Source organism: Pempheris klunzingeri, chromosome 9 (genome assembly GCF_042242105.1).
Source record: "Pempheris klunzingeri isolate RE-2024b chromosome 9, fPemKlu1.hap1, whole genome shotgun sequence".
NCBI lineage: Eukaryota > Metazoa > Chordata > Actinopteri > Acropomatiformes > Pempheridae > Pempheris > Pempheris klunzingeri.
This window is the reverse complement of record NC_092020.1, coordinates 8,624,965-8,640,005: the sequence shown is the minus strand read 5'-3', so window position 1 is coordinate 8,640,005 and position 15,041 is coordinate 8,624,965. Positions and strand designations below refer to the sequence as shown.

The following is a 15,041-nucleotide window of genomic DNA, read 5'->3' as shown; positions in this document are numbered from 1 at the left end:
TAAAAAGACACGATGTTTCAGTGGTGTGTTTTGCTAGTAGCATTGTAAATGTTTATGCGCATTTGTCAGGCTGCCACAAAGAAGCAGAAGTATGAGAAGATCTCAGAGAAGAAGATGTCGACCCCAGTTGAGGTCCTCTGTAAGGTAAGAAGCTGTTAAACCAGGAGAGTGGTAATCTGGTTATCTTCACGACCACACCACTCATGTATGAATACGTGTTCCCAGGGTTTCCCAGCAGAGTTTGCTATGTATCTGAACTACTGCCGTGGCTTGCGCTTTGAGGAGGCCCCAGACTACATGTACCTGCGCCAACTGTTCCGCATCCTCTTCAGGTGAACACACACACACACACACACACACATACAGATACTTAAGGAAAAAGGCTTTTTTTTTTTTTTTTCATTGGCCAGTTTTGATATTGGTTCTGATTTAAGTCTGTCTTCTGTACTACAACTACTACAAAATGAAGTTAAAGGACAAGTTTGCAAAGTAGATAAGTCATTATAGGCTGCCCAGCGCCATCACTTGTTTGCTACAATGATGACTTTTTTGCATTTTCTGGTCACTGAGTTGATGCTGCGTAACAGCCTCTATCCACATCAGCAACATATTTGTATAGGTTCTGACATTCATTATTGATTTCATTATTGTTGATAACACTATTTGCTCAGCAGAAGGTCAGAGAGTTGAGTAAAACTGTCCACGAATGCTCAAGTTTTGGTTCAGTTTGGTTTTCTTTTTGTCCACTGCTATATCTGCTACATTAAGTGCAGGCTAACTTGCCATCGCCATATGGGAATGCATTTGCTCTGTTCTTGCTACCCGTTCTACCTTTCTTTCCTCTTCTTTCCAGTTTTGCCCCTCGTTTCTGTCCCTCTGCAGTCCTTGTCATGTTGTCCTTCAGTAATCTTTTTCAAACAACTGATTGTGGTGAATACTGTGTTGATGATGTGTGTCTGTCTGTTATAGGACCCTGAACCACCAGTATGACTACACATTTGACTGGACCATGCTAAAACAGAAAGCAGCCCAGCAGGGGGCCTCCTCCGGGGGCCAGGGCCAACAGGCACAAACCCCCACAGGCAAGCAAACTGACAAACCCAAGCCTAACATGAAAGGTTAGTAGCAAACAGCCAAGCGACGTTTTTTACAGACACCAATTGCTCATATATTCATTCAGCATTGTATTAAGGACTAATAGATATTGTTTTATTCCCTAACCTACACCCCAGTGCCCCCTTAAAAAAATAACAGTTTAGACACCAAATTGGTAATTAAATGCAAATAAAGCTTATTATTCCCGTTGGAATGATGAAGCCAAACGGCATTATAAGTTGGAGGTGGCACCGTAAAAGAACAGAAAATTCAAAATAAAAGGATTTAGCACAATTGGTCTGTCTTGCAGAAGCAAAGACGTCCTTGGGGAATTTGACTACTAACTTTGCTGCCATGCTATTCCATTCCTTTGTTGGGGCTGGTTTATCTGCTTTAATCCTGAACAACTTGCTCTGATCACACACCTATGACTCTTCTGCAGTCTCTCTTTATTAACATTCCCTCTCCAAACTGGATAATGTTGAAAATACTTTCATTGTTTTTCCTTCCTTACTCAATACATTGTCTTAATTTCCTGCAATTTGACTGTGACATGAATCATCCACACCTGGTGTAAAGCAAATAAGGACTAGGTGCGACTTGAGGAATGTGGTCTTGCGGGGACTGAAATAAAGGCTATACCCATGATGCTACTGTAAGCAGACGTTTCCACTCTCCAGAGTGGCAAATATGAAGTCACGTCTGCTACAATGAGTTCACACGGAAAGCAAAAAGATGGAGAATTGCTTAAAGCTGTTTGCGGATTGAGTGTGAGGTCTGGTTCAGAAAAAAAAATTCAATCATAACCTTTGACAGCTCAATAGAAGAGAGGCCAGGTGAAGTGAAGTTTGAAGTTAATTAAACATTAATGAACTGGTTTTCTTAATGAAACATTTTTACAAGCCTGTCCACAGACAAACAGGAATATTCTCAATAATAAAGTTATGTTGACCACCACTTCTACAGCATTCTGATGGCTGGCCCAGGTACTAATGTTGCAGCAGAGAGGTTGTTAGCCACTACCGGAGATATTAAGTTCATAACACAGCGGAGGGGGTCATTAAATTGTTGTTCTCTCTCTTTCTCTCTCTCTCTCCCTCCCTCCCCCTCCCTCTCCCCCCAACCTCCACCCAACACGGACCCCGACAGAAAGCCGCCCCCCTTCTGAGCCTGGTTCTGTTTGAGGTTTCTTCCCGTTAAAGGGGAGTTTTTCTTTGCCACTGTTGCCTAATATAATATCTGATGCTGCTCATTCTTGAATCCTTAACCATAACCCTTTGAATTCCTGAATCGTTGAATCGTCTCTCTTCATTAAAGAGTTTGGTCTAGACCTGCTCTTTATGGAAAGCGTCTTGAGATAACACTGTAATGAATTGGCGCTGTATAAATAAAGATTGATGACTGATTGATTGATTGATTTACATAGTCAGAAACACGGGTGGACAAAACACAAAAACCAATGAACGCTGACTTCCAGACATATTTGAAATTGATTGCTATAATATTAAGGATATTTTCATGTTCCATACCTTTTTTTTTTAACTGTTTTTATACTTGCTGCTGGCTTAAGCAAGGCACATGCTTGAGGCAGTGACTACAGGAGTCACTGGCAAGGCGTGCATGCCAAGAATGATGTCGTCATGGCTCTTTCTTTGAGAGAGGTCCTGTGTCAGACATCTCCAGCAGGTTTAGAAGCTGGAACCCTCTTACTGTGAGGCGACAGTGGGAACATTTATAGACTTTTTTTGAACACTGTACAAACCAATTTTGATACTGGCACATGACACATTCACCTCCTAATGGCTGCCAGGGCACAAGACATTCTTTCTCACTGCCTTCCAGACCGCCTAGGACACCTTAGACATAATCGGCAATTTGTAGCTAGCAGCAACACTTTTGTGACTTGCCAGATGCAACAGTTTTCAAAGTTAAAGCCATTCTCTTGCAAACTGACAGGGTTGCTGTGGGTACGGGGTGACGCAATACAGCTGCTGACAACACTGACATTTGGAGTCACAAGAATGTTATACTTCCTATGTGAACATCTCTGTGTGTGTAGGAGACGGACAGATCATCTCTTCTTGCACCGCTTACATATGTTCAATAGCTATGAACAGATAAATGTTTCCTTAGCATTGAGAAGCTGTAGGGCAGCGCATGAAGCTATGTTTGGTTTAAAGCGTTCTGTTTTTGCATGCTGTGACTACTGTGGTCCTCCCATCAAGAGCAATAGCTTGATCCAAGGTGTTGTGATGGAGCCATGTGAAGATGTAAGTGCACATAGTCTCTGGTTTCCCTTAGTTTGCCCCAAGTCTTATTCCATCCACTCCACCTTCCAAGCTGGGTTAGCTTAGCTCTTATCCCAGCTCTCTAACCTCACCTCCTGGGGCGGTCGCACCACTCTAGCCAACGCTTGCCATTGCTCACAGTGATGTGAGGCTCGCATGTCGCTGCTCGGCCATGGAAACTCATGTTTTGAAGCGCGGTGTGTGCTGATGTTGCTTCCAGTGGATTTGGATTTGGATTTGGATTTCTGTGACGAGCAATGCAACATGTTTTTTTTTTTAAACATTCCATTTTATTTGATAGAGATATGGTAATTTTTTACTGCATATATGATCAAACAGCAAAATTGGCAGTGACTCTGGCAGCTATTTCCACATGCATTGCTGCGAACATGAAATACTTATAGCTTCTGTTGGCATCTCTCACCTACTTTGTGTTTGATGGTATTTAAAAAAAAAAAAAAAAAAAAAAAAACAGTTGTCAGTTACATAAATGTCTTAAAACAAACAGATTACCTGGCATTCCCTTTTCTGGTAGAGTTGATGAAAACCGGTGGTCCAGCCCAGAGTAGGGCTGCAAAGCAGGTCAGACAACATGTGCTGTCCCATTCAATTAAATTCCCAAAGAATTTATAGATTTCTTTCCCCAAATATCCTCCCTTTTCTGTTGCAACAGCCTCACAAACACAAAGCAGTAAGAATTTCATCAGGGTGGTTTAATATTACTTGTTTGCTTTGCATGGACTGTTTTGTGCAGTGGTCCTGATGTCCAAAGCACTGCGACATCAGACATCTCACTTCCAGTGTTGAAAACATAACAGAAAACACATTTTAGAATAAACACAATTCACAAACAATGTTTCACTTAAACGTGACAAAGTTACTTTAAACGTTAATGGGAAGGACAACAGTTCATGTTTGTGGCTAGACTGAACCCAGCTCATTTCAGAGTGGAATCAAGACTGGTCAGTGATCTAATGCAGAAGTCCCACCATCTGGCCATGGATGGATGGTGGAAGACTATTGCTACTATGATGGTACGCCATTGTCTTAATGGAAGTTCAAAAAGGTACAAGCTATTACGGGGCTTCTGGTAGTGAAAGTCACACTGATGTTTTTTTTTTCCCCCATGGGCTGTCATGTGACTAATGGTTGGGAGTTAGCTTCCATATATGGTGACTAATCATGAACAAGAGCTGTTGTCCCCACCATTTCAGCTTTATTGAATACTGTGTTTTCGGTTTTGTTGTGTTATGTCCAATGTTGCAATGTTATGCATTTCAAGGCCAACTTCCTTTTGTCTGTCCATTTTATAAATGATACAAGGTTGAACTTTGGAGAGCCAAGTTTGAGTTGCACTTTCTGCACTTCCTCCTCGTAGTTCCTCCACTGGTGTTTTGCTGTTCAGCTTTGGCTTCATTAGCTCCTGCATGAACAGTCAAGCAGTCAGGAGTTCCTGGCATGCTGCTGTTTCTCTTGCTCAGTCATTAGCTATTAAAGATAGATGCTTTATATCCTAACATACGCATTATCTACTATAATATAATGAACATTAACTAGATGACATTATTGGCTCCCCCTAATATATAATTTAAAAACCAATAAAATAAATGACTTTTTCCAGAGTGATTTTTTTTTTTTTTCCTCATTAATTTTATCTTACATGAATTTCCGATGGAGCTCATTGTGATACTGAACAACTTGCATTGTTTCTGTAATTTGAAGACAATGAATGTATCTAAACTGCAGTATAGCCTGCGTTCTATAAACTGCAGTCTGCACGTATAACCTCTATAAACCATCAATAACAAACAACAGAATACGGCCAACAGTCTGCTCCGACTTTGTTGCACCAACAGAAAGTACTGATTTAGCACCAACAGTGTGTCAGTCTGAACATGGTATGACACTGGTCCAGAAGCTGAACAAGCACAATGACAAGGAAATGAGTTGTGCATAGTGGTGTATGCAATTACAGAACGGAAGCCTAACGCTAAACACTTCCGTCCTGCCCGCTCTTGCGGTGTTGTACAATGTCACCGTCCTTATGAGTGCAGCATCACAATGTGCGACACCTCATCTGACGAGGAAAACCCCAGGCTCATTGGATGCTTCGACGTGTCCCATTTCTTCCTCCACTAGCACACCCGGAAACATCTACCCACTTTCTCATATCGTAATCTCTGTTGAAAAAAATTGCATGAAGCTAGACAACACCAATGTGTCTGTGTAGCTATGTAGAGTTTTTTTTTTTTTTTTTTTTTACCCATTTGTTTAGTCCTTTATGTTGAGCTGAAGGATGGTGTAAAAAGACAGGAAGCTGGAGGTTATGAGTACAATATTATGTAGAATTCGGCAATTTTCAGTAGTGTGAATCCACATTCTGTGGCTCAGAGGTCGTCCATCAGTTGGAAAGTTGGAGGTTCAATCCCGGCTCCTCTTAAGTCAGCGTGTCCTTGGTCCTGAAGCAGCTTCAGTGTGTGAATGTGTGTGAAAGAATAGTCTCCTCCAACTTGGTGTCCTGCTGAATGAATGAATGAATGAATGATGTGTGAATGGGTGAATGAGGATGTAATGGAAAAGCACTTTGAGTGGTCGAAATGACTAGAAAGGAACTACATTTACCATTTAGAGCCTTTCAGCCCCCTCTGACAAGCCACATTCATTTTCATTGTCTGTCCGCTGCTTTGTCAGTATATGAAACTCTGTTAAACAGTTGAAGGCCACAAATGAATTACTGCCGTTCTACCAGTTTTAATCAAATCTTTCCATGTAGTTTACAATAGAATATTTTAGTTCTGTTGCTCCACACGTGATGCAAATTACCCCAGCAGATCAAAATGTCAACAGGCTGTCACATATCCTTTTGTTTCTGGAAAGTGGTGAAGATCAACAGCAGTTTTACCTTCATGAGACAATATTGTCAGATAGTTCAGGTTTTCTAAAGTGGTATTTTTTTTTTACATTTGAGTTAGTAATGTTTTCAAGGTTTTATTGCCATGTGACTGAATGCAAACGCTGAGTGTTGACATTTGTCATTTGAGAAATGACTAAAGCACCATCTGTGTGAAGTGTCTGAATTCAGTCTTGAATTCATCTCTCTCAATCGGCATTGTTGTTGGTTGAGTCTGTGTTTTGTGTTTGATTCTTTACAGAATTCTCTGGGTAGAGTTGTGCAATGAGTTAAACATTTTTGAACACATTGAACATGGCTGAAGAACAGCACTGAGCTCCTGTGACCCCTGATCCTTACCATGTGCACATTGCCCTCTGTGTATCCATTGGATATGCACTCATCTCATGCTCGACTTAAATCTCCATTTATCGCAACTAACTAAACAACTAAATTATCACATCAGTTCTCAGTAGAGCCTGTCCATGGTGCCTGATTTATCACTGAGATGCACCAGGTTCATTTGATAGTCCGTAGACTTGCTGGTAACACTCAAAACAGAAATTGTAGCACTTGTTGTTTCTTTGAGCTAAAAGAGTTGGGACAGCACTTTGCTGTGGGAGAAGAGCTGACTGAATAAGGGGAGAGAACACTGCAGTAGTAACGTGGGTCAAAACCTGTTGGGGCATCCAGTATGCATTTGGCTTTACAGCAGCAGGTAGGGAGATCGAGGGGAGAGCGGATTTGCTGCCCTGCCTTGAGCAGTGGGGTTGGCATTGACTGACTGAGAGCATGAGCAGGGATCTACAGTGCCTTAGACACTGCTCCCTCTCCGATTGTTTAAATTCGGGTGCAGTGGATTCTTGCAAATGAATTAGCAGCACTGGGAAAGGCCAAGGTAAAGCTCATTTTGTCACAGAGCGACAGTTTCAGGAAGACTGAAGATTTTTATTCAGGTTCACAACTGCCACTTAAACTCTGCCCACCATCTGCAAACATTGTGCCAATGCCTTCGCAGTTCTCATATTTACGCTCACATTCCGTCAAGTAGCAGCCATGCTTCGCAGCAGATGAGTGGCATAGTGAAGAATGAAGAAATGATTGCAGTCTGACACAAGATATAATCAAAGTATTGCGTATGGTTTCCCTCTCTCCAAAGTGTAAAGATACCGGAGTGTCCTTGTTTCTTATTCCTTTTGTGTTTAAGCACGTGGCTCGACTGAAAGTTTTAAAATCTGTGACGTCAAAATATTTGAAGATGCTTTATGCATCTGGAGAGTGTAGTAGCTTGAAACCTGTTTCTGTCACTAGCCAATATTCACTCTTTGTATCTGTGATAACAAACTTCAACTTATTTTCTGCAGCTTTTAAATGAGACTATTCCTACTCTTTCATGTGCCAGTCTTCCCTTCTTGTTGCTGACCTGCTTACCTCTTGCTTTCAGCGTGGCTCTCTCTCTCTCTCTGGGCTCGTGGACACTGTGTTAATGATGCTTCCTGTGTTTCTGTCTGTGCCTGTAGGTTTTTGAGTGGTCTCTGCCCAGAGCAGAGCTGCAGAAGCGTTGGTGACCAGGACCAACAAGTCTCTCTTCCTGGACAAGCGACAAACAGAAAGTCTGTGTCTCTCCTTCCATAATAACTATCTATGTAATGGAAATGTATAGATTTACACATGCCTTTGTCAGCTGTGTTATCTATATATTCATATGTGTATATATAATAAAACTCTGCACTCCGAAAGAAAAGAAGAATGAAACAGGTTTTTTTGGATGTGGAGGCTGTAGCCCTACACCCCCCACCCCACATACACCCCTCTCCCATCCATCCCCATCTTTGTCCTCCTTTCAGTGTTGACTTTTTGTAAGGTTTCTCTGGAAACTGAAGTTAAGAAGATAGTCAGCTGACCCTCTGTTTTTCTCTACCAGTGGAAACATCTCAAAGCGTCTCTTTCCCCCCTCACTCCTTCATTATTTCACTCCCTCCTTTTACCAAGCAAATGTTAAAACATGTAAACCTGAGAACTGTTGTCCCTTTTTGTTTCTGAAATAATTGAATGATGCAACCCTGGATGTTATTTACTAAAAAATCGAAAAAATGTTGGATTTTTTTTTCTTGTTTTCTTTTTGTTTTCCTATGGTGATTAGGAGTTTGCCTGTTGACAATATAAGCAGCTGATGGCAACAAAGTCAATGGTAGAATGATACTCTGGCTCTCTCCCTCTCTTTAGAGCTCTGAATTATTATTAAATCTGTTGTAAAACCTATGGTCTTCAAAAATACCAATAAAAACATGACATAACTCAGACTTCCAAGCACAAGTCATTCTAAACCAACCGCACAATGAGAACTGCCTGAGAAGAACCTGATAAATACCAGTGGTGAATATGTGTCTGGACAGGCCCAGCTAAGTGGACCTGTTCACGCTCTATGAATGGCACTGATACTACCAAGTCACTCGTATCCATATTTTTTCATTGTACACATACTTAAAGACAGTTTTCCAATGATATTCCTCTTTTGCACTGCTGATTTTGTCCTTGTTAATCTGTTGCTATCACTCTGACCGGCTGATGAGGATGTAATGATACCCAAAACTCCTGGTATGATGTGATTATGTCTGTGATAATACTCTTTGCTGTGCGGAACCATAAGCTAACCTATACCCACGACCACTGTGAGCTTTACAAGATATTTAACTGCATTTCAAATCTTTTTTCTTTTATTACAACTTAAAGTCCTCATGATGTGTTTGTGATTGTAATATCCTGTAACTTTAAAGTTGTCAAAAAAGACTTGCAGCATATATAACAAACGGGGATTTCTTCACATCCTATCACGCAGAACTTTAGTGAACTCTCTCTGTCGTAGAATGAACCAGCAGAAGCACGGTTCAAAATGAGACCAGACGGACTAAAGGGGCAGAACTCCAGTGTTTGACCATGTTCTTAAATCCTGTATTCTCCACATATTGGCAGTGATAGATACTTTCCTAGTATTAGTTTTTACTTTGACACGGTCTGAATCAGCAGTGAGAGGCCGTGTGCATGCTGTGAGGAAAAGGACTCCTCTTCTACTCTTTTTGTCTCGTTCTGTTTTTCAGCACATTCAACTGATGTCCTCCTAAAATAGTGTTCAGCATGCACCTTTATACTTAATCATCTGTTTTTGCTGCAGCTGCCCAGGCTAAGCCAACTAGCACGCTACAGTTGATGGGACAACTGGTGCATGTAAACTCGCACTGTAAACTTTCGCTACATCCCTACCGGCTGAGTGTACAAACTGTAACAGATGCAGTAATGAACGTAATGCAGTCAAAGTAGATGAACCTACAGATTAGTCTCCTTAATTCCATTTGAAACAGCACTTGTTAAATGTGATACCTAAAGTGGGTCAGCTCATGTGCCTGAGTGACTTCAGATAGCCCTCTGCTCTTCCTCTTCTGTTTATTTTGCTTTGTTTGAAGAGTCAAAGTGTGCTGGAATCATGAGAGCGAACCTTGTTTTATCAAAGCACAGGTCACTGAAGTTTAAAAACAGCTTCCTTAGTTGATCATGAGATGTTGGGGATTAATGTTGATTTATTTATTTATTTTTTTTCTTAATAATGCCACTTTAAATGTCTACTGCAGTCTCAAAATGATTCAACCCATTCTGAGTCCCATGGGCCACAGCCTCCAGCTCTCTATGCTATACGCTAATATTCTTGGGTTTGTGTGCTGCAACTGCCTTCTCCAAACCCTCCACAGAGTTTTTCGAAGGTATTCAAGTCAGGAGACTGTGACGGCCGTTCTAAAACGTTCCGGGACATTTTCTGAAGCCCTGATGGACTTAAAGGTATGTTTGGGATCATTGTCCAGTGACGCCCAAGCTTCAGCTTCCTCACAGACGGCATGATGTTTTCTCCTGGATTTCCTGAAACTTGGTTGAATCCATCTTTGACCTCCAAATGATGCAGGTGTTCTTTTCAGCGTCTGCCTCATTCCTCCTCCTCCTCCTCCTCCTCCAGACGTACTACTGATCCATAGACCTGAAAAGTTCCAGTTTTGTTTAATCAGAACAGAATCCCAAAACTTCTGTAGCTCATTTATTTGAGCCGACTTGTCTTGTGCCTTTGGGTCAGTAGTGGTTACTTCTTGGAGCTCAGGCATGGAGGCCTTCAGCTTTTAGTATGCTCCTTACTGTAGGAACTGAAACCTCAGTGTCTGCTGCCACCAAGTCCTGCTGCAGGTCTTTTGCAGTTATGGTAAATGGTCTGTATTTGTACAGCTCCTTTCTAGTTATTTCAACTACTCGAAGCGCTTTACATCACATCCTCATTCACACATCATTCATACAGTTGCTCCAAGGTTTTTGTCCTCCTGCCTCCTCAGAAATCTGGTAGCAGCCATTAACAGCTTCCTCTTTCTGCCACATCAACGTAGTGCAGCCAGTGTTCCTTTAGCTTTGACCTTCCAACAGTATCTCTAAGAACAGTCAGTGCCTTTGCTGTCTTTTTGTCTCCTTTTTTTTGTTTGGGCAAGGCAACGATCTCTCCTCTCTTAACCTTTTGGACGATTCTCTTGACCCATATTTCTGACATGCCCCACTGTGAACCCCTGGTGTTCCATGTGTTCTATCTCAAACACACCTGATGCAACTAATTGAGGCCTTTGATTAGCTGCATCAGGTGTGTTTGAGACAACAGCTGATTTGCAAATAAATGATCTTTTGATGGATTCTATTCAGGGGGCTGAATCATTTAGAGACTGCAGTAGCCATCTAAAGAGCCATATCGTGTTGGATTTGGACAAACCTACTTGTAATGTTAGTTGAGCTATTTCAGTTGTTCTAATTTGAGTTGTTCATTGAACACAGTTGAAAGTTTGTACATTTTGCCAAAACTAACAGAGTGAACCAGGTATTTCTCTCCCTCAGGTGTTTCTTGATCCTGGCTTACCTCACATCTCTTCTTTTTGTGTGGCTGGTGAGTAGTCGCTGTCCATACACGATGTGCCGGGCATTGGTTGAATACCTGTTGCTAATGTTGGTGGTTGACAAATCTCACAGCAACCTTAACCCTTTCATGCATGAATTATGATAACCTCAGTCAGGATTTTGTATTCATCTTTAGCCATGAAAAACAAGGTTTGAACTTTATTTTTTTTTTAGATATATTTACATGTCCAGTAGTTGAAATCTAGCTACTGATGCATGATGTACACTTCAGTGGACGTGTGATTAATCATCATTTCCTCCCAATATAAAATCAATACTTGGAAAATTTAGCCATTGCATGACTCCAACAACTTGGTGTTTCTGGCTGTCTGTCGACCATCTTCGGCTTCACTCTTGGTACTGGGTGGCAGTGGACGAGATGATGCAATAACATCCACTGTAGTGGCTGAGGTGCAACTATGCCACCAAAACTCATATACACTATTCACAAAAAGTTAGGGATATTCAGCTTTCAGGTGAAATTTCAGGATGAACCTAAAATGCATTCTAACCTTTCCAGGTGAACTTAATGTGACCTTCTCTAAACTTTTGAATGCACATGTCCAACTGTTCAGTGTTTCAGTACTTTTTGCACAAGTTGCTGTTCTCTAACAAGAAGCTTAACAGCAACATTCACAACAGGTTTGATCCATGAATCCACCAATACATTTCCTGCTTCAGTTAGAATTGATATTTAAACAGTCCTCCTCATCAAGCTGTTCACATTCTGACACCATGAGACCAAGACGACACCTAACAGTTGATCAGCAGCACCTCAACACTGGAGGCTTCAAACAGGAAGTCCTCAGACGGAGGTGTTCACTGAGCTTAGAGGGTCACAGAGTGTCATCAGGAGGTTGTAACAGTGATACAGAGACTGGAAGAGTCACAGAAAGGAGAGGAGTGGACGTCCTTTGGCCACATCCCAATTTATTGAGACACTGAAAATGTTTTGTTGTGGTATACCTACCACTGTTGTTAGATTTTCTTTCAATAAATTGTTTAGGATGAATAAAATGACCATTGCATGCTTCTACTTAAATGTCCTACTTTCATGATATAATGTCACTGTAGCATTCACTTTTTTACATTTTCCATATATTTCACCTGAAAGCCGAATATCCCTAACTTTAGTGAGTAGTGTGTATACAAGAAAACTTTTTTATAAGGAAAGCTTTTGAATAGCTGTGCACTGTAGTGACCTCTGTGCATGAAAGGGTTAAGGAGCCTTCTCATCAGACAGGCTCTACTGGAGGCACTTATGGGCTTGTTCTAGCTGAAGAAGGAAACCTGACAATAAATCCAACATCTCCCTCCAAAATGTCTGAGCCTTCAGTAACTCCTTATATCTGCTAGTTCCTCCTTTTTTTTTTTTTTTTTTTTAAAATTCTTAAACTCGACGCATTTGTCCTCACTTTGCTCTCGTGTTTGTCAGAGGTAGATCCCTCCTCCGCCTGCTCGGTCTGGCTCTGCATGGACAGTACTGTGCAAGAGTTTTAGGCAGGTGTGAAGAAATGCAGTAAAGAATGCTTTCAAAAATAGTAACATTTAATATGGATATATTTACAAAATGCAAAGTGAGCGAACAGAAGAAGAATCTAAATCAAATCAACATGTGCTGTGACCTCCCTCTGCCTTCAAAACAGTATCAGGAACTCAGCAGGAAGGTTTTTCTAGACATGTCTCCTCATGTGATCTCAGACAGACCCGGATGATGTGCGGTGCGATACATTTGGGGCCAGTCAGACGCCTCCCTGATGGTATTGCATGATGGGTAAGGTATCTGCATGTATCTCTCAGCATTGAGGACCCATTAACTCTGACCAAATCCCCAACTCCATTTGCAGAAATGCAGCTCCAAACTTGCAGGGAACCTCCAGCGTGTCATTATTGTGCTGCTCTCCACCCCTTCAGTGAACAAACTGTTCTGCTGCAGGCAAATATTTCAAAATTTCACTCATCAGTGCTCCTGCTGCCATTTTTCTGTTCTTACGTTCTTCTGCATAGTTGAGTCTCTTGGCCATGTTCACCTCAGAGGTTTGGCTTTTTTTGGCCACAGTTCTTCCGTGAAGACCACTTCTGGCCAGACTTCTCCAGACAGTAGATGGTGTAACTGGCTCTCAGTGGCTTCTACTGGCTCTGCTGGACATTCTCTGATTTTCATCTGCTGCACTAAGTGTCCTGGGGAGACCGCTGTGTACAGCACCTCTTGAAACTCCAGCCTGCTTTGAAGTCTCTGCCTGGGGGAGACCTTGCTGATGCAGTAGAACCACCTGGTGTCTTGTTGCTGTGCTCGGTCTGAACATGATGACCTGAGACATGAAACTGTCTTCTATCCTCTCCTTGGTAGCAGAGTTTGACTGTTCCTCACCCAGTTTGAAGCCTCCTACAGTTTCCGTTTCAGTTAATCACTGTGCTTCAACCTACATATGACATTGATGATAATTAGCACCTATTTGGTATAACTGGTTAATCACACACGTGACTATGATCCTACAAAATCCCTGACTGTGTGTACCTGGAAGAATCGATGCTGTTTGAGGGCAAAGGGCGGTCACACTAAATATTGATTTGATTCAGACTTCTGTTCGCTGTCTTTAAATTTTGTCAGTTGATGAAAATAAACTATATTTTGGAACATATTTTTCATAATATTGTTATAGGTCCAAAGATTGTTCCAGGGGAGGTCATAGCTGATGTGCTTACTATTACCTTGTTATTCTCCAGTGTGAACATTTTGACCGTGCTCAGTACTGCTGTGCGTACACTGTCCTCCTCAGCAGCTCAGTGCCAGCTGACACAAAAATACATGAAGCAAATTATTGAGATTATGAAATTAGATTTTCATGGAGGCAGCGGAGGTAGTTACAGAGTCTAATGAAGTGTTTAAAAAAAAGTGTGCTTGCAGAACGGGACATCTGCTGTCTTACATGTCGCGCCTCTTTTGTGACCCAAAAGCCAGTGTGCTGTGACTGATCACACACACACACATACACACTGGGGCGGTACTTTGCCTCCTGACACATGACTCACCTCTCCGCTTACAGCAAAGTAGATTAATCAATGATATTACACACTTTTCAGAGGACAACATCACAATTACAAATACTGAAAATATACACCCGCTGCATTGAAAGAACTCTGAAGCGATGGAGCCAGTGGTCAAAATGAGCATTGTGTGTGTGTGTTCAGTAACAGATTTTTGTGTGGTCATTTCGAATCCAAAATATGTAAATACGGGGCTCAAGTTTAAAAATGCTGTGGTTTAAAAGTCTACGCCTACATATATGGTACATATGGTTTGTGTTGCCTTCACAGCCCTGTAGCAGAAGTTTGGAGGAAGCCTCTCCGACAACCTCTGAAGCCACCCCTCCAAAGAGGAAACAGAAAGCGGTCAGACAAGTAAAGGTGCGGACTGTGAACAGAACATTCTGTACCAGTCTGAGCCCTTCAGGCTGAGCCGAACCTTAACGAGTGGCTCTGCAGTTGTGGTGGTGTTGGACCAGACTAGAAGGTAAGGTAACCCTTGTACCCTTGGACCTGCTCATCATGACACTGCTCTACCACACAAGTGGTGCTCAAACAGGATTCCACAGGTGTTTTTCTTTTTTTTTTACTGCAAGTTTCACGAAACACCAGCAACATTGCACATCCACACAACGGGTGGTGATATTAAGAGCAATATTCCAATGTGATGTAAAGGAGAAGAGAACACCACTGCCTGATAACTGTGTCACCTTCAAAATATGAAAACATTTGCAAATGTTTTAGGAAAATGGGAATTATGTTGAAAACCT

The 15,041-nt window shown here is 41.7% G+C and overlaps 1 protein-coding gene across 6 annotated transcripts in view; it reads left to right on the top strand.

The window, feature by feature from the left end:
- csnk1a1 (casein kinase 1, alpha 1) overlaps positions 1-8,570 on the top strand; it is a 28,473-nt gene extending 19,903 nt beyond the window's left edge. For 2 of the 6 annotated variants that reach the window (XM_070836301.1, XM_070836297.1), the window contains 4 exons: positions 70-144; positions 226-332; positions 970-1,118; positions 2,245-2,504. In XM_070836301.1, the coding sequence (XP_070692402.1) occupies positions 70-144; positions 226-332; positions 970-1,118; positions 2,245-2,279 (366 nt within the window). In that variant the 3' untranslated portion in view covers positions 2,280-2,504. Of the gene's footprint in view, positions 1-69; positions 145-225; positions 333-969; positions 1,124-2,244; positions 2,505-7,793 lie in introns of those variants that run through there. The other 4 variants (XM_070836300.1, XM_070836298.1, XM_070836299.1 and 1 more) reach the window with 4 other exon arrangements.
- The last annotated feature ends 6,471 nt before the right edge of the window (positions 8,571-15,041 follow it).